At 43.4% G+C, this 22,793-nt stretch overlaps 2 protein-coding genes across 2 annotated transcripts in view; both read right to left on the bottom strand.

Annotated features, from left to right (window-relative positions):
- Positions 1 to 22,793, bottom strand: part of NODGS (nodulin/glutamine synthase-like protein) — a 136,469-nt gene that overhangs the window by 30,622 nt on the left and 83,054 nt on the right. The gene's annotated exons all lie outside the window — the stretch shown is intronic.
- Positions 650 to 21,082, bottom strand: LOC147883720 (uncharacterized). Its single transcript, XM_087398810.1, has 3 exons — positions 21,010 to 21,082; positions 15,305 to 15,894; positions 650 to 742 (listed from the first exon to the last, which is right to left on the bottom strand). The coding sequence occupies exons 1-3, from the start codon at positions 21,080 to 21,082 to the stop codon at positions 650 to 652; spliced, it is 756 nt and encodes a 251-aa protein (XP_087254936.1).

Genomic DNA, 22,793 nt, shown 5'->3' with positions numbered 1-22,793 from the left:
CACCCGCCTGAGGATTGGACAGCAATGCAGCAACTCTTCCTCGGGGAAGAGGGTTCTGCTAGCTGTCATTGCAGCCCACGTGATTCCAATTCCTGAGTTGACCTTTGGAGAATTTCCACTAGAAGATGCACCATTCCAAGTTCGAGGGGGTGGAGGTCTTCTAATAGAAATAACTTTTCTTGGGCTTTGCCATCCATCAATTGGAGTTTTTGGTCCTTTTGCTGCTGGAAGTTGATTAGCAGGAAGTGAAGGGGAAGAAGCATTCCCATTTGAAACAACTGGGGCATTGCCTTTATCCTAATTCACAAAAAGCTGTCTATTACCTTTATTTGTATTCCCAAGAGAGACAAGAGCATCCTTATTGGGCATCTGAGCAAGCAAAGTAGCAAGAGGCATTTTATGCTGACTCATTGGACACTGGGAAGCCATGTGCCCAAATTTTATATATTCAAAACAACAATTTATAAAATGCACTTCCCATGTCAACATTGTTCACCGTGGCTGAGTAAGACTCCGGTGTGGGATTATCAGTATCCCAGAGAATGCAATATCGATTAGACCATTAGGCCGGGGTGGGCAAACCACTTTGCCTAAAGTTGCTGCAATTTTAGGTAAGAGTGAAGCCACGCATTGCGGGAAGTCTACAACTTCAACCCAAACCGAACATCGATGTCGAATCAGAGTGTCGAATCAGAGCCTGATAATCCCTTGTGGGGGACCATGGCAGAACATGCATCATTTGCTGCACAAAAAAGAGTGACGAAAGTTCCAAAAGCATTTGCTTGTGAATCTCATCTACCATAAATGACCTCGAAAAAGCCTCTGGCTGCATAGTGTACCTTACGAACAAATGAGCCAGCCAGTGTTCGGGTCAACCAGTTGCCTGCCTCTACAGCAGGTGGCATCAGACAAAATGACTGCATTTTTGGCATATTCTCTAACTGGATCCACAATTTCATCCACTTCAACCATGAGACCAACCGATGGAGCAGAGTCTTTCCACTCTTTCCTTGTGTTTGCAAATCCTTCATGCATGACATCATACACCAGTTGTGCTTCAACAGAATCATGCACGGGGTCATGCTGACCCTCAGCTTGCTTTTGCTTTTTGCATTGAGCCAATCGATCCTTTTGAAAAGTTTTTTTATAAGAGTATTCAGCCATGTCTTCTGAAGAAGAAGGAAACCAAAAAGGGGTACCTATAAAGTGATAAAAGAGAAAAAACAGTCCCGAAAAACAGCCAACAAAGAAGAAGAAAATAGTGTATTTGCAAGGAGAAGAAGAGGAAAGAGATATTTAGGGATTTAGAGAGAAGAAAAGACAAGTTCACAAAGAGGTGAAAACTTACCCCAAAATCAACCCAGATCACAATAGAGAAAGGGCAAAGCAGCAAGGATAAGAAAGACAAGAAAATGAGCAACAAAAAACGGCAAAAGGAGTGAAGGGGGACCCAAATCGATATGCAGCAGCAAGTGTGAAATCAAAATTAGCGACGGATGCACTTCCCAAGGCCCGCAGGTACAGCAGAGACCAGCAGCAACAGTCCATACACATTGTACGGACATGCAGGGAGGTCAAAAAGGGGCTGCGAGAAGGTACAGCTTGTACGACAGGAAGGGGCCTGAAGCAGGTTGAAATCTCTCCTCTCCTCTCCTCTCTCACTCAGTCACACTCACCACACACACTGGGATCACACAAACACACCGCGAGCAGTGCATACACACCTAGGAGACTGTACAATAGGTACGGAAGAGCAGCAGTAGATGCGGGCCTGTACAGAACAGCTGAGGCAGGCTGGAACCTGTACGGAACAGCCGTATGACCTGTACGGGTAGCCGTACAAGTGGTATGGGAGGCTGCAAAGGTCACGATGGTGGCTGGAAGGCACTGGACCTTGACGAGCTTGCGGGGATGGCACGATCGCGCTCCTCAGCTCTCTCTCACCACACACACACACTTTTTTTTTTTAGTGAAATCTTTATATTTCTGTGCAGGAAACCTCAAAAGAGGTAAAAACCCACCAATACGTACAAGGAAAAAGTTTTTACAAGTAAAACCTCAGAGCAAAAGTCATGAGGTAGCCAAGTAAAAAGTGACATATCAAGCTGGAGGAGGATCAAACACGGCATCCTCCAGCTTCAAATTGTTGCTCTATAAAAACTAATGCAGTGATGAAACCACACCATCAATAAAAGCAAGCTGTTTTTTGCCCTTGTGATTCTTCTTGATATAGGCTGGTACCCGAAATTTTTGAATCAGAGGGTCAAAAACCTGTTGTAACATGGGATGAAAAGATTCCAGTAAAAAAGATACTTCTGCATCCCGAACAGAATAAAACTCTGGCATAGGCATCAAAGGCAGAGAAGCTAAATCAACATCTGTATCTTCCGATGAAAAAGCTGCATCTGATAAAGCAGGGTTTAGCATTTGAGCTTCATTTTGAGGATCAATATGAGTAAGAGCAGGGGCAGCATCCTGAGAGAGAGCATGCATATCATCCTGTAAAATGCCCTTTGCAAGGGGTACATCCATATCTTGAGTACCACACAATTTTATTTTTTTTTGTGAAACCAAGAAAATTATATTATGAAACATTCATTTACATCAGGGCAGTGCTCGAGAAAAGAGCCAATGCCCTATCCATCAGAAGCAGTAAAAGAAAAGCTGAATACAAGAAACATCCAAATCTTCCTCATGTAAGGCATCATATAAAGACTGCCGCAATGAGACTCAGAAGAACTCATAAGGGTACTGAAGGGGAGAATTCAGATATGCATGATTTCGCTGCAGCCACAGGGTCCATAAGGCCCAGTATCTGATCCATTGAAAGAAAAGAGAATACTGTGACAAAGAAGCTAATAGTTTGCCATACATCCAGAAAAACCTGAAGAACCTGTGTGCAGGAAATCTGAGAGATAAGAAATAGGAGATCTTGTCTAGAAGATCTCTTGAATATGGACAAAACCACAATAAATGCGGAATATGGTGACATCTTGGACAAAGAGGTGAGGCAATCCTTCTTTGAGCCAATTTCACTCCCTCTGGAAGAATACCAACAATGCATCTCCATAGAAAGAGTCTCTGCTTCAATGGCATTTTCAACTTCCATATCAATTGCAATTTTCCTTTCCACCAGGCTAATGACTTATTCAGATGCCATAGAGAATTAGCATGATGAGCAATCCAAGGAGGAGGTAATATCAATCGATAAGCCTGTATAGAAGTCAATAAATGCAAAGGCCGAGAGGATATTCTTGGACTTGAAGACTGAAGGTGCCAATCTTGAAGCATGTCTCTTACATTCAATGTTGGAATCGGAACCAAAGGGAGTAAGAGATCAGCAATAGCTTTCCAAATAGGTCTGTGATGCATCCCAAGATTGTATTGTCGACATGCTACCGGAAAAGAGAGAATATGTCCTTGCGTATCTACCACATCATCAATGAACCGGATGCCCAATTTCATAAGATTGTAAGCTCTGATTGGTTGTTGCACAGCAAGGGGAGAGGAAAACACAGCACTCCAATGAATGCTTTCCACTCTAAGTGAGGAAGCTGTAGAAGCAGGATGGGGAGACCATTTGATGTGAGAGAGAACTTGCTTCTTCCAATCCTGAATCAAGGAAGTAGAAAATGGACAACCAAGGATTTTACCTTGAAATTTGCCAAGTACTACTTCCGATGGATCAACTAGCCAATGTCCATAAGCATTTGTGCGCATCTGACCACACAAAATTGCCAACATGATAGACCAAGGCTGCTCTTGTTGAAAAAATGTCTTGAGCATAGTGATCTTTCTTGCCAACACATGAAATTTGATGTTTATTATATTCAAACCACCATGCATTCTTGGTGAGCAAAGCAAGTCCATTTTGAGCAACCTTAAAGCTTTTTTATGAAGCTTAGTTTTCCAAAAAATCTCCATGGCTTGAGACATAAAATAAGTGAGATCTCGAGATGACCAATGTAATAGAGGAAGGTAGAACTGGACATAAGCTAGAACAATGGACTGGACAATTCAAAGCCGTACATGCAGGGGCCAAGTGGAGATCTTCCAATATTCTAATTTGTCCTGAATTTTGTTTAACACCCATGATATTTGTTGCTTATTTCTGATTTTCCAACCAATGGGATCATTGCATATGGAATTAACCTCCTAGCCCCAATCTTAGCAAAGCTCTTTAATGAAGCTCTTCGTTTGGGGTTTCCACGCACCTGGACCATTAACACTATCTCACCCATCCACAAGGCAGGGGATCCCATGAGCCCGGAGAACTACAGGACCATTATGATTGGACAGGTCATGTCCAAGGTTTATGCATCAGTACTTGATTCCGAGGTTAGCAGATTGGCAGAGTGTCGAGGACTTAGAGCAACAGGACAGGCCGGATTCCGGCGTGATCATTGAACCATGGACCACATTCTCACGCTCAGATGTATCATCGAGGAGGCGAGGGCACGAGGCACGGAAGCAAAGGATTTATTGTTGCTTTGTTGATTTTCGGAAGGCATTTGACACGGTTCCGAGAGCCCGCCTCATACGGCGCCTCTAGGACTTGGGTTATGACCACGAAATCATTTGGGCTATCATGGCACTTTATGAGAGTTTCAGGCAGAGTCCGAGCAGGATCTGGGTGGACAAACGAGATCATGAGTACTATCGGGGTCAAACAAGGGTGTCCTTTATCGCCTTCCTTGTTTGGCCTCTATATTGACAAGCTTGAGACAGTGATGCACACACAGGGGGGAAAAGGTTGCTCTCTTGCGGGAACGCTGATCTAGATATTGCTGTACGCAGATGACGTGGCTCTCTTGTCTTCCTCAGCAAAGGAGCTCCAGAGACACCTTGACGCACTACAGTCCTTTTGTGAGTCTCATGATTTGAAGGTCAACCTCGGTAAAACCAAGGTCATGATCTTCAATACATCTTGAGCTATCATGCGCCAGGAGCAGTTCACATTTGATGGATCACGTGTTGAGATAGTTTCATCATACACTTATCTTGAGATTATCTTTTTCGGACCCATCTTCACTATGAGACCCGCGATGCAGGCACTCTTGAGCAAAGGGTATGCTTCATTGGCCAAACTAGAGAGGCAGTGCTTCCACTCGCACTTTCAAGATCCACGTACCAAGGGGTTGCTTTTTGACTCGTTGGTTCGCCCAGCAGGGATACAGATCCAAAGTGGGCCCGTGTGGAGTGACTACAAGTTCTCATGTTATCACGGATGATTCGTGGTAAGCCATCCATTCCTCACCAGATCATTCAGGCTGCATTTGGGACACCCCCTTTACAGCTAGATGCTGCATTTCAAGTCATCACATAGCTTGAGAGGCAAGAGTTTTCATTTCCGAAAATTAATTTTAAGACCAGCTGCCAACCAAAAATCTGAAAGGGTATCCATCAATAGGCGAAGCTCCAAAGGACTGTTCTTTGGCATGAAGAATGAATCATCTGCATAAGCATGTGCAATGAAAGGTCGTGAACCAGAAATCTGAAGCCCCACTAACTGTCTTGTATCAACCAGATGATCCATATAAAGAAGCAAAGGATGTGAAGCAATAGCATAGAGCAAAGCACTGAGAGGGCATCCCTGTCGAACTGATCGTTCCAGAGTCCAAGACTCAGACAAATGAGTCCCTATAAAGCATTGTGCAGTGGAATCTGAGTAAAGCCAATATATGACATTAATTAGCTTTGACCCAAAACCAAGTTTAAACATGATTTGAGAGACATAATCCCACTGTACCGTATCAAATGCCTTTGCCACATCCACCTGCATGACCAAAACATCTTGAGCTGAATATTTTGCATATTCCATTGCGACGAGAGTATTAGAGATATTGTCATGTATATGCCGTCTTGGAACAAAACCATATTGCCTGGGATGAAGTCCATCATGAAGGATATCCTTTATCCGATGTACCAACATTTTAGCAATAAGTTTGTATATAACCGGCATCAAAGTGATGGGCCTTCAGTCATCCATTGTCTCACATAGAGGTTTTTTGGGCACAAGCTTAACCAGACCATGCTTCCAAGCTGAGGGACAATGTTGATGCTGCCAGGCTACATTAATAAACTTCAAAAATGGACCCTTCCCAGAAGGCTATAAAAAATTCAACCGTCAAACCATCCCAGCCAGGGGATTTATGTTTACCCAAATGCTTGAGGGCTTCATCCAATTCAATATCTGAGAAAGACATTTCCAGCATTGAAGCTTTTTGCAAAGAAACAATAGGAGAAACAAGCTCAATAAATCTGTTCCGAGCCAATGCAACCTGAGGTGTAGAAGAAGATGGCTGAGAAAAAAGAAGCTGAAAATGATCCAGACATTGTTTTTCTAGCTGAGATAAAGTTTGGGTCCAAAGACCATCAGGTTTCCTAACCCTCATGATAGATTGACTTTGTCTATGTGCATGTAAATTCTGAAAGAAAGATTTCGAGAAACAACCCTTATCTAGCATAGGTTTAACTCTAGCCCTGGTCTCCCATTTGGAAAGCGTGCGTTTATCATTGGCATCAATTATGGAGGAAGCACAAGACAATAAATGCTGCTCAGAAGCAGATAGAGACCTTTGATGGCTAATCTCTACCAAATACTGCTTGTATGATTTTGCCCACTGGATATGCTGCCTGGTTTCTGCCATGTACCATCTTCCATATTCCTTAATGACATTTTGAATACGATGTACAAAAGAGTTCCAAGCAAAGTCCAGATCCTCCTGAGCATGGGATAACAATGGCCTGCAAGCCAGTCTGATCATTTGCTGGAATTTTTCATGAGAAAGATATAATTGATTGACCTGTAAATGTCTGACTGAAGAGAGCTGCATGTCATCCAAAGGCATTCCAAATGAAAGGGTGAGCCAAAGTGGAGCGTGATCAGATAGTTGTTGAGAATAATCAGTCCACATTTGACATGTATATTCATCATATTGCTGAGCATGAATAAGATAACATCTATCAAGCCTGGCCCAATATTCTGTAAAAGCATTATGATGATATGTAAATCCCATAACTGAAGGGTGAGTTGCTGTCCATAAATCTGCAAATTGAAGTGATGAAGTCATATGTTCCCATTGCTGGATTTCAGAGGGCAGCATATGGGATTTATGCGTGGTATTGTCCTTCCAGTGAGGAGAATTATTGAAGTCACCACAAAGGAGAGCATTTGAAGACCAAGGATATTGCTTGATGGAGTCCCACATTTGAGCTCTAGAAGCTGAATTTTGAGAGGCATACAAGGAGCCTATTTCAAAAATCTCTCCATTGATTATACATTGGATAATCAAGAGTACCACACACACACACACACACACACACACACACATTTTTTTTGGGGTGAAATCTTTGATTGATTATATTATATGAGTAGCAACCTCAAAAAAGGGTGCTACAATTACATCAATTGAAAATTTCAATATATGCCAAAAAGACCTCATGATCTGTGCAGCGGGTCTGCAAGCAATCAAAGAAAGATTGCTGCAGAGAACGCCTAAAAAAACCAAACAGAGAGAAAGTAGGATCACCAAAGACTTTACAATTCCGATATGTCCATAAAGTCCATAGTGCCCAGTAGCGAACCCAAACGAAGAAAAGATGTAACTCTCGTCTAGATGGATGAAACCCAGATAGCCAGAAGAACTTCCCAAACCGAACAAATGGAAATCTCGCTCACAGGCGCTGTCAAAGCATATTAAAAAACTCATAAGAGGACGGATAATGCCAAAACAAGTGAGGCACAGTCTCCGAAGAAGCAAAACATCTATGGCAAAGTGCAGGAGCAATGTGTCGATGAGCTAATAGCTGTCCAGATGGAAACACTCCCAAAAGAACTCGCTAAAAGAAAGCCTGTTGCCGAAGCGGTACTTTATAGGCCCAAAGTTGATGTAATCTTTTCCTCCACCACTTGGCTGGGCGATGCATTCGCCAAACAGAATCACCTCTCTCTGAAACCCAAGGTTGAGGCAAAAGGATTTTATACAATGCATGTATAGTTATCTGAGATAGCCTCAAAAGTCGAGAAGAGGACCCTGGAGAAGTCAAAGTCCAATCTTCCAGCCGGTCCTGAAGTTCCAAAGGAGGAATCGAAACAAAAGACGAAAGCATAGAAGTAATTTGTCACCACAAAGGACGATAATGAGAGCCCAATCCATATGTAGTGGCTGCTAGAGAAAAGGGGAGCACAGTACTAGCATAATCTATAACATCAGCAACCGAGGTGATGCCTTTAAACGAGACAAAGTAGGAACGTGGAGGTTCCTATAAAGCCAAGGGAGGCTGAAAGACTTTCGACCAGTAAATGCTTTCAGCTGGACCCCAATGAGACAGAGGAGCATTTCATCTTCAGGTGTCCTGTGTACTATGAGATCCGAGGACGTTTCCACTGCCTCTTCAGAGATAGTTATGGGATTTTAGCCCATTTCCTCTCCTACCCAGACCAGCGGTGTTTGGCAGGTTTCATTCATGAGGCACTTAGACACCGTGAGAGGATACTCCGAGCACGGAGACAGGAGCAGACTTCTTCCTCGGTTGATCCCTTTCAGAGTTCTATCACGGAGTTCTTTCAGCTAGATCACATGGATCCCAACGAGACGAGGCCTTGACATGACCGTGACCCAACAGCTCAGACAGAGGGTCGACACACAGATCACACTTGGAGACATCCCCTCCTTGTTTAGAGTTGGAGCCCGACCGACGGGGGTCACAATAGCCCTGGTTAGACGTAGAGCTACGACCAAGAGACGTGCCAGGACCGCACCTCTGAGTGGCCGACAGCACTCTATTGCCGACTTCATGCCTCCACTGCCTCATCCATCCTGATATCTTGCTGTTGCTGGGGATGATGATGATATTGATGATGATGCTGAGATTGATATATAGTCGACCATCAACATGACTATGTTGTACTTAGGACTTAGTACTGCCATTCTACATTTTTTGCATTTTTTGCATTTTGCATTTTGCATTGGTATGGATGCTCGTTTAGTAGCTCCACTACCACAGCTCGTTGTATCAGGATTTTCACAGTCTCATAGACCCATCGGTCTTCCGAAGACTTTAATGAACTTTCTTTCTTTCTTTCTCAAAAAATTCCCAGGCAAAGATTGCCGTTCATTCCATTCAAGATGAGAAAGAACATGCTTCTAGTCAAGAAGCAAGCAGGAGACAAAAGGGCATCCACGCAAAGTGCCATCAATGCAGCAAAAAAAGAAATCCCACTGATCGAGTTGCCAATGACCAAACGCAGAAATACTTATATGAGTGACCAGAGTCCTAATCATAAGAGCCCAAGGCTGATCACCTTGCAAAAGTTGCAGCAACATTTTCCCCCTGTGGACAAGAATATGCACATGAATATCCATGATGTTCAATCCACCATGCATCTTGGGAGAACAAATGTGATGCATCAAAAGCAGCCTGAGACTTTTTCTGCCATGTTTGGATCGCCAGAAGAGTTCCATAAAGACAGACATGAAAGATGTAAGATCTGCCTTAGTTAACATGATCAATGGCAAGTAAAATTGAATATATGCCACAAGGATGGACTACACTATTCGAAGACGAACGCGCAAAGGCCAGGTTGCCAGTTTCCAATACTCAAGCTTTTTTCGAAGCTTAGCCAAAACCCAATCACTTTGTTGTCGGCGAGTGAGTTCCCACCCCAAAGGGTAACCAAGATGACGAACAAACCGAGTCGGTGGAATAATATCCCCGGGCCATAATAGACTATGCCAGTCTTTGGAATGCAAAGGGAGCAGGTTAGACTTCTGAAAATTAACATGAAGACCAGTTGCCAAACCATAAACAGAGGGCCTGCATCAAGGCTCCAAGATCATGGGGCGTATTCTATGGGGTAAAGTAAGAATCATCAGCATAAGCTTGAGCAACCATGCTGCGATTAGCATCCAATGCCAAGCCATGAAGTGATCTTATAGCGACAAGATGATCAATATATTGCAGCGTAGGATGAGTAGCAATGGCATACAGTAAAGCACTGAGAGGACATCCCTGCGGACCGAACAATGAAGAGTCCACTCATCAGAGATATCCCCAGAAATAATGCAAGCCGTATTGCTATCTCTGTAAAGCCAGTAAATAACCTGCTGCATTTTTTGTCTAAACCCCAAAGCTCGCATAGTTTGCGAGATGAAATCCCATTGAACTGTGTCAAAGGCTTTTGCAATATCTACCTACAAGAGTAGAACATCCTGCTCCGTGTATTTGGCATATTCAATTCCAATATAAGCATTGGCAATGTTATCTGTGATATGGCGACGTGGAACAAAGCCATATTGGGAGGGATGCAACCCATCATGCAAATAACCTTTAATACGATCAACCACCATTTTGGCAATGATCTTGTAAATGACTGGCATGAGCGTGATTAGCCTCCAATCACCAAGTGAATCACAGCTGCTTTTTTGGAATCAGCTTGAGAAGATCCTTTTTCCATGACACAGGCATCTGCTGATTTTGCCATGCTATATTTACCATTTGCAGCAAGGTGAATTTAAGAAGATCCCAGAATGCAAGAAAAAATTCAATAGTGAGACCATCCCATCCTGGAGATTTCCATCTGCCATAGGATCTCAGTGCATCAGACAATTCCCTTTCAGTGAAGGGATGTTCAAGTTCCAAAGCCTGAGCATCAGACAAAATTGGATGAATATGCTGCAAAAGAAGTTGACGTGCAGACACGACCCGAGGAGAAAGAGTATCCAGATGCCCAAAATGAGTGGAGAAGTGCTGCACACATAAATCAGCAAGCTCTGAACGAGATGTTGACAAAGAACCATTAGGCATCCGGATCCGACAGATATTGGCAGCCTGTCTTTTGTAGTGTAAACTCTTAAAAAATTACTTGGAAGAGTAGCCTTTATCCAAAAATGCCCGTTGTCCAGATCGAGTTTCCCATTTAGCAAGCTTTCTGAGATCATTGGATCACACACACACACACTTTTTTTTTTTTTGGTAAAATCCATTGTATTTATATGCTCATGAATTTACAATATGGGAAGTCTCCCACACACTAGCAAAGAACTCCGAAAGAGAGCCCGATAGAAGAACTCAAAAACAAGTAGAGAACACTTCAAGGCAAGTAGCATCCAAATCCCTTGCAGCAAGACTGTCATGTAAAGACTGCTTAAGGGACATTCTGAAGAAAATATATGCCTGAGGAAACTGTTGACCCATCCTAGAATGCAGTCTCTGTGTCCAGATGGTCCATAATACCCAAAAGCGAGTCCAATGAAAGAAAAGGAGTAATGAAGACATCTGAGATGAGCAGCATCCAAACATCCAGAAAAGTTTCCCAAATCTGATAGAAGGGAACCGAAGCCGCAGTAAATGAGAAACATGAGTGATCAATGTGCGAGAGTGCGGGCAAAACCATAATAAGTGAGGAACTGTCTCGCGGGGATGAGAGCAACGGGGGCAGAAAGGAGAAGCAATGCGGCGAGCTGCCAATTTCACCCCAATGGAAAAGGCTCCCACTATACATCTCCAAAAGAAAAGCCTCTGTTTCAATGGCAATTTGGTTTTCCAGATTTTCATGAGACGGGATTGCCACCAAGATAAAGGCCTATCCAAATTCCAAAGAGTGTTGGCATGCTTGTCAATCCATGGCTGTGGAAGAAGAAATCTGTAAACCTTCGAGGAAGTCAGATTGTGTATCGAGAGTGTATGTGTAGCAGGAGGTATGGAAGTCAAATTCCAGTCCATTAATCTGTCCTGTGCAAACAGTGGAGGAACCGGAACAAATGGCTGCAACATAGTTGAAAGTGTTCTCCAAATGGATCTATGATGCAGACCCAAGGAGAATGTCCTGCAAGCTTGTGGAAATGAAAGTGTATAGCCTTGTTGATCCACAACATCACCAACAAATCTTATGCCCAATTTCATGAGATTATATGCTTTGATAGGTGCCTGTAAAGCGAGAGGCGATGCAAACACCTTGCTCCAATGGATGCTTTCCAATCGAAAAGAATTGCCATGATGAGAGGAAGCACCTGTCCATTTTGCATATGAAAGAATTCTCTTCCAATCATGAAGAAAAGCAGTAGAAACAGGGCAACCAGGAATTTTTCCCTGAAAGGTAGATAAAACTGCTTCCCAGTGATCTGTAATCCAATGCCCATATGCATGGGAAGCCATGTTTCCACACATAGCTGCTAACATAATAGCCCATGGTTGTTTTTGCTGAAAAAAATCAGCAATCATAGTGCTCTTTCTTGCCAACATATGAACCTGGAGATTGAGAATATTCAGCCCCCATGAGTCTTGGGTGAACAAATAGACTGCATAGGTAGTAGTCGCAAAGCTTTTTTAAGAGATTTGCTTTTCCAAAATATCTCCATAGCTTGGGACATATAAGAGGCCAAATGCTTGAAAGACCAAGGAAGAAGAGGCAAATAAAATTGCACATATGCCATAATGATGGACTGTACTATCCGGAGTCGAACATGTAGAGGCCAAGTGGACAAATGCCAGTATTCCAGCTTCTTGTTGATCTTTTGAAGCACCCATTTGAGCTGTTGTTGCGGAGTAATATTCCAGCCAATGGGGTATCCGAGATGTCTGACAATAGTAAGGGAAGAGATAATGTGGCCTGGCCAAAACAGTGCATGCCAATCAGCTTCTTTCAAAGCTAGAAGTTTGGATTTCTGAAAATTGATATGCAGTCCAGCAGCTATGCCAAAATCATTCAGTGTATGCATCAAACGAGAAAGATCACTTTGAGAATTCCTTGGCATGAAGAATGAATCATCAGCATAAGCCCGTGCAAGAAAAGACTGTGCCCCTGGAATTTGCAAACCATGAAGCTGTCCTGTATCTGCCAGATAGTCCATATGCAAGAGTAACGGATGGGTAGCAATGGCATACAGTAAGGAACTAAGAGGGCAACCCTGTCTCACTGAGCGAGTCATAGTCCAGGTTCTTGACAACCCACCACCAAGCAAGCACTGTGCAGTGGCATGAGAATAAAGCCAGTAAATGATGTGGACAAGTCGAAAGCCAAATCCCAATTTTTGCATAGTTTGAGAGATGAAATCCCAATGGACAGTATCAAAAGCTTTCGCAATGTCTACTTGCAGAATGAGAACATCTTGTTTAGAATATTTGGCATACTCAATCGCAAGCAAGGCATTGGAGATATTGTCAGTGATCTGCCTTCTGGGGACAAACCCATACTGCCTAGGATGAAGTCCTGCTTGCAAGAGGAAGCGAACCCTGAGGACAATCATTTTAGCAATGAGTTTGTAAATGACAGGCATGAGGGATATAGGCCGCCAATCAGCCATCGTCTCACACAACCTTTTTTTGGGAATCAATTTTACTAGGCCATGTTTCCAGGATGGAGGTAGAGATTGTTCTGCCCAAGCATGATTGATCATTAGAAGGAGAGTATTCTTGAGATCACCCCAAAATGCACGGAAGAATTCAACAGTCAGTCCATCCCAACCAGGGGAGCTGCTTTTGCGTAGATGACTCAAAGCATCTTCCAGTTCACTAAGCATAAAAGGCTGCTCCAATGCATGGGCCTGTTCCCGAGATACTATGGGCTGAACATGCATAAGAAATTGAGATCTGGCTGCATTTACTTGCATCAAATGATCAGGTTGAGAGGAAAGGAGCTGCTGAAAGTGACTAGAACATTGCAATTCCAAGTCTGATTTGGAAGTGGTCCAGGTGCCATCAGCTTTCTTGATCCTGCAAATATCCTCCTTTCGCCTATCCGCATGGAGACTTTTAAAAAAGGCTTTGGAGGAGCAGCCCTTATCCAAAAGGGGTTTCATACGAGCTCGAATTTGCCACTTCTTTAATTTGCGAAGATCATTTTGATGGATGATATGAACCGCATAAGCACAAGAATCCTGTTCAGAAGAAGTAAGCTGCCTATGAGAACTGATTGCATCCATTTGCTGCTTGTGGGATTGAGCCCATTTTATCTTGAGCCGAAGGTTTTCCATGTAACTCCGTCCATAGTCTTGAATAACAGCCTGTAAACGATGAGCAAGGCTGATCCAAGCAAAATCCATATCCTCCTGAGCATGTAAGAGGAGGGGACGGACAGCCACTCTCACCATGTTCTGAAATTGTTGATGAAGCAAGTAGGCACTATTAACATGGAGCAAGCGATGACCAAAAAAAGGCATATCATCTGTCAGACGTGCTATCGATAATGTCAAGCATACTGGGAAATGATCAGATAGCAGGAGGGAGTGATCAATCCGCAATGTACATGTGAAATCAGCATACTGCTGAGCATGCAGCAAATACCATCTGTCAAGTCGAGCCCAGTAATGATTAAAAGCATTGTGATGATATGTATAACCCATATCTGTGTCCCTTGTTGAGAGCCATAGATCTTCAGCATGCAGAGATGAGAGCATATCTTCCCAATGTCGGAACTCAGTGGGGATCATGTGAGAGCGATGAGTAGTATTATCTTGGGAGGCAGGCGAATTGTTAAAGTCTCCACACAAAAAAGCATTGGAAAGCCATGGATATTGTTTGAGGGAGTCCCACATTTGAGCTCTAGTCGCAGAAGTTTGTGAGGCATAAACAGATGCTATTTCATAGAGAGTATCCTGCCAGGTGCACCTGATCACCATCCATCGACCCTGAGGATCATTGTGGGCCACCGTGGGCTGTATATCATGTTTTACAAGCATGCAAACCCCCGAAAAGTGCATTGTACCAGCATAAAAAATATCATAACCAGCATAGTGGCCTTGCTGACCAGCCAAGAAATGTTGATTGTGTTCTTGTAAGGAGATCACATCGGGATGCATTCTATGTACATAATGCCAGAAGAGTCTCCACTTATTGGCATTGCAAAGACCCTGAACATTGTATGTAATGCAAGTAATTGAAGTAGACATAAAAGATATGTACAGTCAAACCAAAAGGCAGAATAGAGTGTAAACTGTCAGGCCTCAGCCATGACATCAACATCCACCTGGGCTCCTGGATCATTAGCTCTATGATCCTCATCATTATCACATACAGGGATGCCTCTTTTTAGCACATCAACCCACAGTTGAGAAGCAAGGCTGTCAGCAGGGGAAGAGGTCTGACCAGGGGTAGAAATTGAAGCATCCCAATGGCGAGATTGTAGTGGACGTGGTTTGAGAGCAAAAACCTTTTTGGGTTGCTGCCAGGCACCCTGGGGAGGGACATGAGATTCTGAAATTTTGCCTTTACCCTTATCCTTTTGCTTAGCTGAAACCTGAAGTACATTTTCTTTGGAAGGGACAGATTTGAGAGCCACATCACCCAGTTTAGTAGGCATTGCCTTAGACCCCGAGGCATAAGTCGGAGGGGGAGTATTTTCTGGAGCAATAGCTGTGGGAGGAAGCTGATGCAGAACTGCAGGACACTGTGAGGCTAAGTGGCCGAACTTATGGCATGTGAAACAAGCACCTGCAAAAACTCCCCATTTCAAGTCAAAATATTTTTCACCAAGGGGAACATCCTCCACTTCTACCGCAATGGAAGGAGGGGTTGGGTGATCTGTATCCCAAAGAATACAAAAGCGATTGCGATTACCCGAAGGGCGGGGTGGGCAAACAACTTGCCCCAAAGAGGCTGCCAAACTTGGTAACTCAGCCCTCATATAGTCTGGAAAATCCACTACCTCAACCCATACGGGGCAATGATGTCGAATGAGGCTGTGGTAATCTTTATTTGGCGACCATGGCATGACATGCACCATTTGTCTGCCATAGAAAAGGGGCGACATCTCCAAAATCTGCTGGCGATATGAGGCATCTGAAAAGTGCACCTCGTAAAAACCCCTAGAAGCAAAATATGCCCCTTCAACAAAGCAGCCTCCCAACAATGCCTGAACCCATTGAGCCACATCATTTGCTGAAGGTAGCTTTCCTGGGAAGAAGATAATAACTGCTTGCTGAGAGAATTTTCGAAGAGGAGCAACCAATGATGGAAGCTTCAACTTGTATTTGATGGCCGGGGGAGGTTTGGCCCACTCCTTCCGGCTGTACTGAAATTCATCTTTAAGCATATCAAAGACATAGTGAGCGTCGACCGAATCTGTAGTAGAAAAATCAACCTGTTGTCTTTTGGAGTCCCGGGTCGACTCCTTACGAGAGTAGCTTTTGAACTGAGCTTCCATGAAGAGAAGCAGGGCAGGATTGAAAGAAAGGCAGAGCAAAGAAGGGCTGTACGGACAAAGAATAAGCTAGAGATGCGAGCTGAACGGAAAGAAAGAAGAAGCAGGGACTGTACGGAAAGTACGGTTGTACGGAGGGGGCTGTATGGAAGAAGCTGAGCGGTATGGGGGTACTGAAAAGGCACGCAAGAGCTGTTCGGAGAAATAAAATTGGGCGGGGAAACCAGGCTGTACGGAAAAGGACGAAAATGTACGGACGTCTGGAAGAGGTTTCAGAAAAGGTACGGCAAGACGATGAAAACAGAGGCAGAGTTACGAAAGGCTACGCAGGGAAGAGGCGGATCAGACCGTACGGCTGCACGGTGAACGTACGGCTACCGTACGGATGTACGGACAGACGGGGAGTCTGTACGGGATGCAGGTGAGGCTCGTCTCCACCCAACACACAGACACACACACCCACCACACACACACACACACACTACACACACACACACTAACACACACACACTCTCTACACACACACACACACACACACACAACAGAAGCATGCACGCTACACACACTTTTTTTAGTGAGAAGAAATATTTTATTGCTGTGAAATAATTACATTCATAGGTACTCCAAAAGCGGAGTAACTACTACTCAACCGAAAATCTCAATATAAACCATATCCACATTGATCAATCAAATCAGTCTGAAAGCAATCATAAAACGATTGCCGCAGAGATCGTTTGAAAAAAACGAAAGATGGAAAAGTAGGATCATCAAAGACTGTATGATTCCTGTCCATCCATAGAGTCCAAAGTGCCCACTAGCGCACCCAAAAAATAAATAAATCAAAACCCTATCTAGCGGGATGAAAACCAAATAACCAGAATAACCTACCAAAAGTAACAGTAGGAAATCTCACTTGAAGTCCCTGACGAATAAGAGCGAGGAAATCACAAGTATGTGGACAGTGCCAAAAAATGTGAGAAACAGATTCAGCAGAATGTAGACATCTATGGCAAACAGCCGGGGGCAATATGTCTCTGCGCGAGTAACTGTCCAAATGGAAAAATGCCAAGTAGGACTCGCCACAGGAAAAACTGTTGCCGAAGAGGGACTTTATAATGCCAAAGGAGACGCAGCCGCTTTCTCCACCACATTGATGGGCGATTCATATGCCAAACAAAATTGGCTCTGTTAGAAACCCAAGACGGAGGTGACAACACTTTATACAGAGAAGGCTAAAGAAGAGGAAGACTGGAGAGTCCAATCCTCAAGCCTATCCTAGAATGGAGAGTCCAATCCTCAAGCCTATCCTGAAGTTCCAAACAAGGTACCAGCAAGAAAGGTTAAAGCTTTTCTGAAATTTTGTGCCATAAAGGATGATAATGAGCTCCCAAACCATACTTGCTAGCAGCCGCAGAAAAAGATAAAAGAGTGCCATCATCCTGAAGTACATCCGCCACAGAAGCAATACCTTTGAAAGATATAAAATAAGAACCCTTGGGTTCTTATATAGCCAAAGGAGGGTGGAATACTTTGGACCAATAAATATTCTCAGCCCTCAAGGAATTTCCCAACAAAGAATCCCTGCCATTCCAGTCCAAGTGGGATAAAATATGCTTCCAATCAAGAAGCAAACGAGAGACAAAAGGGCACCCTCTGATCTTGCCTTGAATAGAGCCAAACAGAAAATCCCACTATGTAGGCTGTCAATGCCCAAAAGCAGAAGTATCAATATGCAACAAAAGAGAGCGGATCATGAAAGCCAAAGGCTGATTCCCTTGCATAAACTACAACATCACTTTCCCCCTGTGAGCAAGTATATGCACTTGAATACTGAGTATGTTCAAACCCCCGTGCATCTTTGGAGAACAGAGACGATGCATAGAGAGTAATCTGAGACTTTTCTTGCCAGTTTTTGAACGCCAGAAAATCTCCATAATCGCAAACATAAAGGAAACCAGATCTGCCTTATTAAACATGATGAGGGGCAGATAGAATTGTATGTATACTATCAAAATGGATTGCGTTATTCGCAAACGAACATGTAATGGCCAAGTTGCAAGCTTCCAATATTCAAGTTTTTTCCTCAGCTTTGTGAGCACCCAATCAGTTTGTTGAGAACCAGTGAGTCCCCAACCTAGAGGATAGCCAAGATGTCGAATCAATTGAGAAGGTGGAACAATAACCCCAGGCCACAAAAGACTATGTCAGTCTTTAGCATGCAACGGCAAGAGCTTGGATTTCTGAAAATTCACATGAAAACCAGTAGCCAAGCCATATGTGGAAAGAGCCTGCATAATCAAGGAGAGATCGCTCTGAGTATTTTTCGGGGTAAAGAAAGAATCATCAGCATATGCTTGAGCGATTGTCCAAAAGATGGTCCATATATTGAAGCATTGGATGAGTGGCTATGGCAAATAGTAAAGCACTAAGGGGACAGCCTTGCTGAATAGAACCACCAAGACTCCAGGTTGTAGAAATATCCCCTGAAAGTATGCAAGCAGCTTTACTATCTTGATATAACCAATTGATAATTTGCTGTATTTTTTTGCCAAATCCCAAGGCCTGCATTGTTTGTGAAATAAAGTCCCACTGAACAGTGTCAAAAGCTTTGGCAATATCAACTTGCAATAGTAGAACATCTTGCTGCATATATTTGGCATATTCTATTCCAACATAGGCATTAGCAATGTTGTCTGTGATATGCCTACAAGGAACAAAACCATATTGCACAGGATGCAACCCATCATGCAAATAACCTTTTATTCGATCAACAATCATTTTGGTAGTAAATATGTAAATAACTGGCATAAGCGTGATAGGTCTCCAATCATCCAAAGATTCACAGATTTGCTTTTTTGGAAGGAGTTTAACAAGACCTCTCTTCCATGTGTTTGGCATTTTCTGATTTTGCCAAGCAGAATTCACCATATGCAGCAAAGTATGCTTCAAAAGAGGCCAATATTCTAAGAAAAACTCAACTGTAAGACCATCCCATCTTGGAGATTTCCATCTACCACAGGATTTAATTGCATCTGACAATTCCCTTTCAGTAAAAGGTTCCTCCAATTCCAAAGCCTGAGTAGTGGAGATAATAGGAGAAACATGGTGTAAAAGCAAATTTCTTGCACACAAAACCTGCTATGAAGGAGGATCTGCATAACGAAACTGCTGAAAGAAATGATCTACACAAAGAGAGGCAAGCTGTGACCATGATGTAGTCCATGAACCATCAAGCATAAGCACCCTGCAAATGTTTGTTTTTAATCTCTTGCAAGCTTTTAAAAAAGTGTTTGAAAGAACAACCTTTATTTGTGAAAGCTCTTTGTCTTGCTCTGGTCTCCCATTTGGCAAGTTTCCTATGATCATTGATTTGGAGACAATGTTTAGCTTGGCATAGTGTTGTTTGGTCATGCAAGAACAAAGGACGAAAGTGACTGAGTTATTAGATTATGCAAGAACAAAGGACGATAGTGTTGTTTGGTCATGCAAGTCAATTTAGCCTGAGCAACAGTTTTCCTCATAGTCTTCATGTAAGACTTGCCATAACCTCTAATTACAACTTGCATTTTGGAAACAGAAGAATCCCATGCATTATCAATATCAAAGTGGCTCTGAGAAGACAGAGATTGATAGGCATTAGTAACCAGTGCCTTGTAAGTAACATGCTGCAAATAGCTATTGTTCACAATTAGATGTCGTCTTTGAGGTAGTCTATCCTCTGGGATATCATGAAAAGATAGCCTCAACCATAACGGTGCATGATTTGAATGCACAAAGGCATAGTCAACCCACATTTTGCATGTCAAATCATCATTTTGTTGCGGGGCTACACTATACCAACGATCCAGACGTGCCTGATAAGAAGAAAGGGCATTATATTGAAAAGTGTATCAAGGTGACAAAGGCTGCAATTCCTTCCAAAGATCAACCAAATCAAGATGAATCAGTAATTGAGACCATGAATGCCTTTCAAAGATTAACATATGACTATTTCATGTTGTATTGTCACCCTGTTGTGGAGCATTAATGAAATCCCCATATATGAAGGCATGATGTCTGCATGGATATCGTTGCATAGCATCCCGAATTGTACTTCTATCCCAAGAAGATTGAGGTGCATAGACAGAAGCAAATTCAAACACCTCGCCTTGAACGATGCATAGAAGAATAATCCATCTGCCTTGATTGTCATTTAAAGCAATAACTGGCTGAAGCTCATGCTTAATCAAAATGACTACACCCGAGAAAGAGTGCTCCCCAGCATAAAAGATATCATAGCCGCAGTAGTGACTGGTCTTCCTTGCATAGACATGTTGATTGTGTTCTTGTAATGCCACTATATCAAGCTGAAATCGATTGATATACAGCCACACAGATTTCCATTTCCTACTGTCGCACATCCCCTGAACATTTAATGTAAAGCATTTGATATGAGCAAGCATATTTACAGATATATATAGGAAAAAACAGTTATGTACAGCAGCAACCTTCAGGATGTCAACCCTGCATTTCTACCTCAGGGTTAGGGCCTCTTCCCTGAGAAGAAACATCCGCTTGAGGAGTAGACAACAATGCAGCAACCTCTTCTTCAGGGAAGAGGGTTCTGCTCACTGTCACTGCAGCCCATGTGATTCCAATTCCTGAGTTGACCACTGGAGAGTTTCCACTAGAAGATGCTCCATTCCAAGTGCGAGGGGGTGGAGGACGTCGAACAGAAATAACTTTTCTTGGACTTTGCCATCCATCAATTGGAGTTTTTGGTCCTTTTAATGAGGGTTGAATAGCAGGAAGCGAAGGGGAAGAAGCACTCCCATTTGAAACAACTGGGGCTTTGCCTTTATCCTGATTCACAAAAAATTGTCTATTACCTTTATTTTTATTTCCAATAGGTGCACAAGCATCCTTATCGGGCATCTGAGCAGGCAAATTAGCAGGAGGCATTTTATGCTGACTTAGTGGACACTGTGAAGCCATTTGCCCAAATTTTTTACATTCAAAGCAGGCCCCTGCAAATAAACCCCATTTCAATTTGTAAAATGCACTTCCCATGTCAACATTGTTCACTGTGACTGAATAAGAGTCCGGTGTGGGATTATCAGTATCCCAGAGAATGCATAATCGATTAGAGTTGCCGTTAGGCCACGGTGGGCAAACCACTTTACCTAAAGTCGCTGCAATTTTAGGCAAGAGTGAAGCCATGCATTGCGGGGAGTCTACAACTTCAACCCAGACCGGACATCGATGTCAAATCAGAGCCTGATAATCCCTTGTGGGGGACCATGGCAAAACGTGCACCATTTGCTGCCCACAAAGGAGTGGCGAATGTTCCAAAAGCATTTGCCTGTGAATCTCATCTACCATGATGACCTCAAAAAAGCCTCTGGCTGCATAGTGTACCTTATGAACAAATGAGCCAGCCAGTGTTCGGGTCAACCAGTTGCCTACCTCTGCAATAGGTAGCATCCAACCTGAGAAAAATAAAATGACTGCATTTTTGGCATATTCTCTAACTGGATCCACGATTTCATCCACTTCAACCATGAGACCAACCGATGGAGCAGAGTCTTTTCACTCGTTCCTTGTGTCTGCAAATCCTTCGTGCATGACATCATAAACCAGTTGTGCTTCAACAGAATCATGCACAGGGCCATGCTGACCCTCAGCTTGCTTTTGCTTTTTGCATTGAACCAATCGATCCTTTTGAAAAGTTTTTTCATAAAAGTATTCAGCCATGTCTTCTGAAGAAGATGGAACCCAAAAAGGGGGTACCTGTAAAGTGATAAAAGAGAAAAAACAGTCCCGAAAAATAGCCCACAAAGAAGAAGGAAATAGTGTATTTGCAAGGAGAAGAAGGGGAAAGAGATATTTAGAAATTTAGAGAGAACAAAATACAAGTTCTCGAGGAGGAAAAGAGAAAAAACCAGGAAAAGATCCAAGATGAACTATAAATCAGAGAAAAAAGAGAGGTTCTGGCGATGGAAAGAGTGCACAAGACCCAAGAACCAAAAAGAAGAGAAAGGGGGACGAGAAAACCCTCAGAACCAGCGTGTAGAAGTAGCCTGTAAGCAAACCCGGTACAAACAAACCAGAAGCCATATATCTGGGCCAATAATGGGAATAGGCGGCTTCCCTTCCAATAGAAACCCCCATCCATTGGTCGGGTCTCCTCCTCGGAAAGATCTAACAATCTCATCCATCCTATGTGTGAGGAAAGCCCACCTCTTACGATCAATCGTTGGAAGATCCTATGTGCCTCAAGTGACATCAGGTGACCCAAAGCCCGTCCTATGTGAGGTAGGCTCTCGCCTCTCTGCCACTCATCGTCAAACCAAGGGTTTTGAGGCATCTTCCCATCTTGGATCCGCATGGATCGGGTCGTGGAAAGGATCTAAGAGCAACGTCCTGTATCATTGAGACACGGGTGTTGAAGGCGTTGGCGAGGTCTATATCATCTCCAAGTAGGACCGGGACCTCCCTAGCTAGGTGACTCACATATATTGGGCCAAGGGCACGGTCAAAGTGGATTTGAATGCGGACGGGCGTGGGAGGCGCTCTCCCTGTGGCTAGCATGGCGAGCGGGGGCGTGGGAGGCACTCTCCTTGTGGCTGGCATGGTGGTAGATGATCCGGTCGTGGATAGCTCCATGCTTAAG

Source organism: Dipteris shenzhenensis, chromosome 27, assembly GCF_047967505.1.
Source record: "Dipteris shenzhenensis isolate YYH24624 ecotype China chromosome 27, Dip_SZ_1.0, whole genome shotgun sequence".
In the NCBI taxonomy this organism is placed as follows: Eukaryota; Viridiplantae; Streptophyta; class Polypodiopsida; order Gleicheniales; family Dipteridaceae; genus Dipteris; species Dipteris shenzhenensis.
This window is presented reverse-complemented; position numbering and strand designations above follow the sequence as displayed.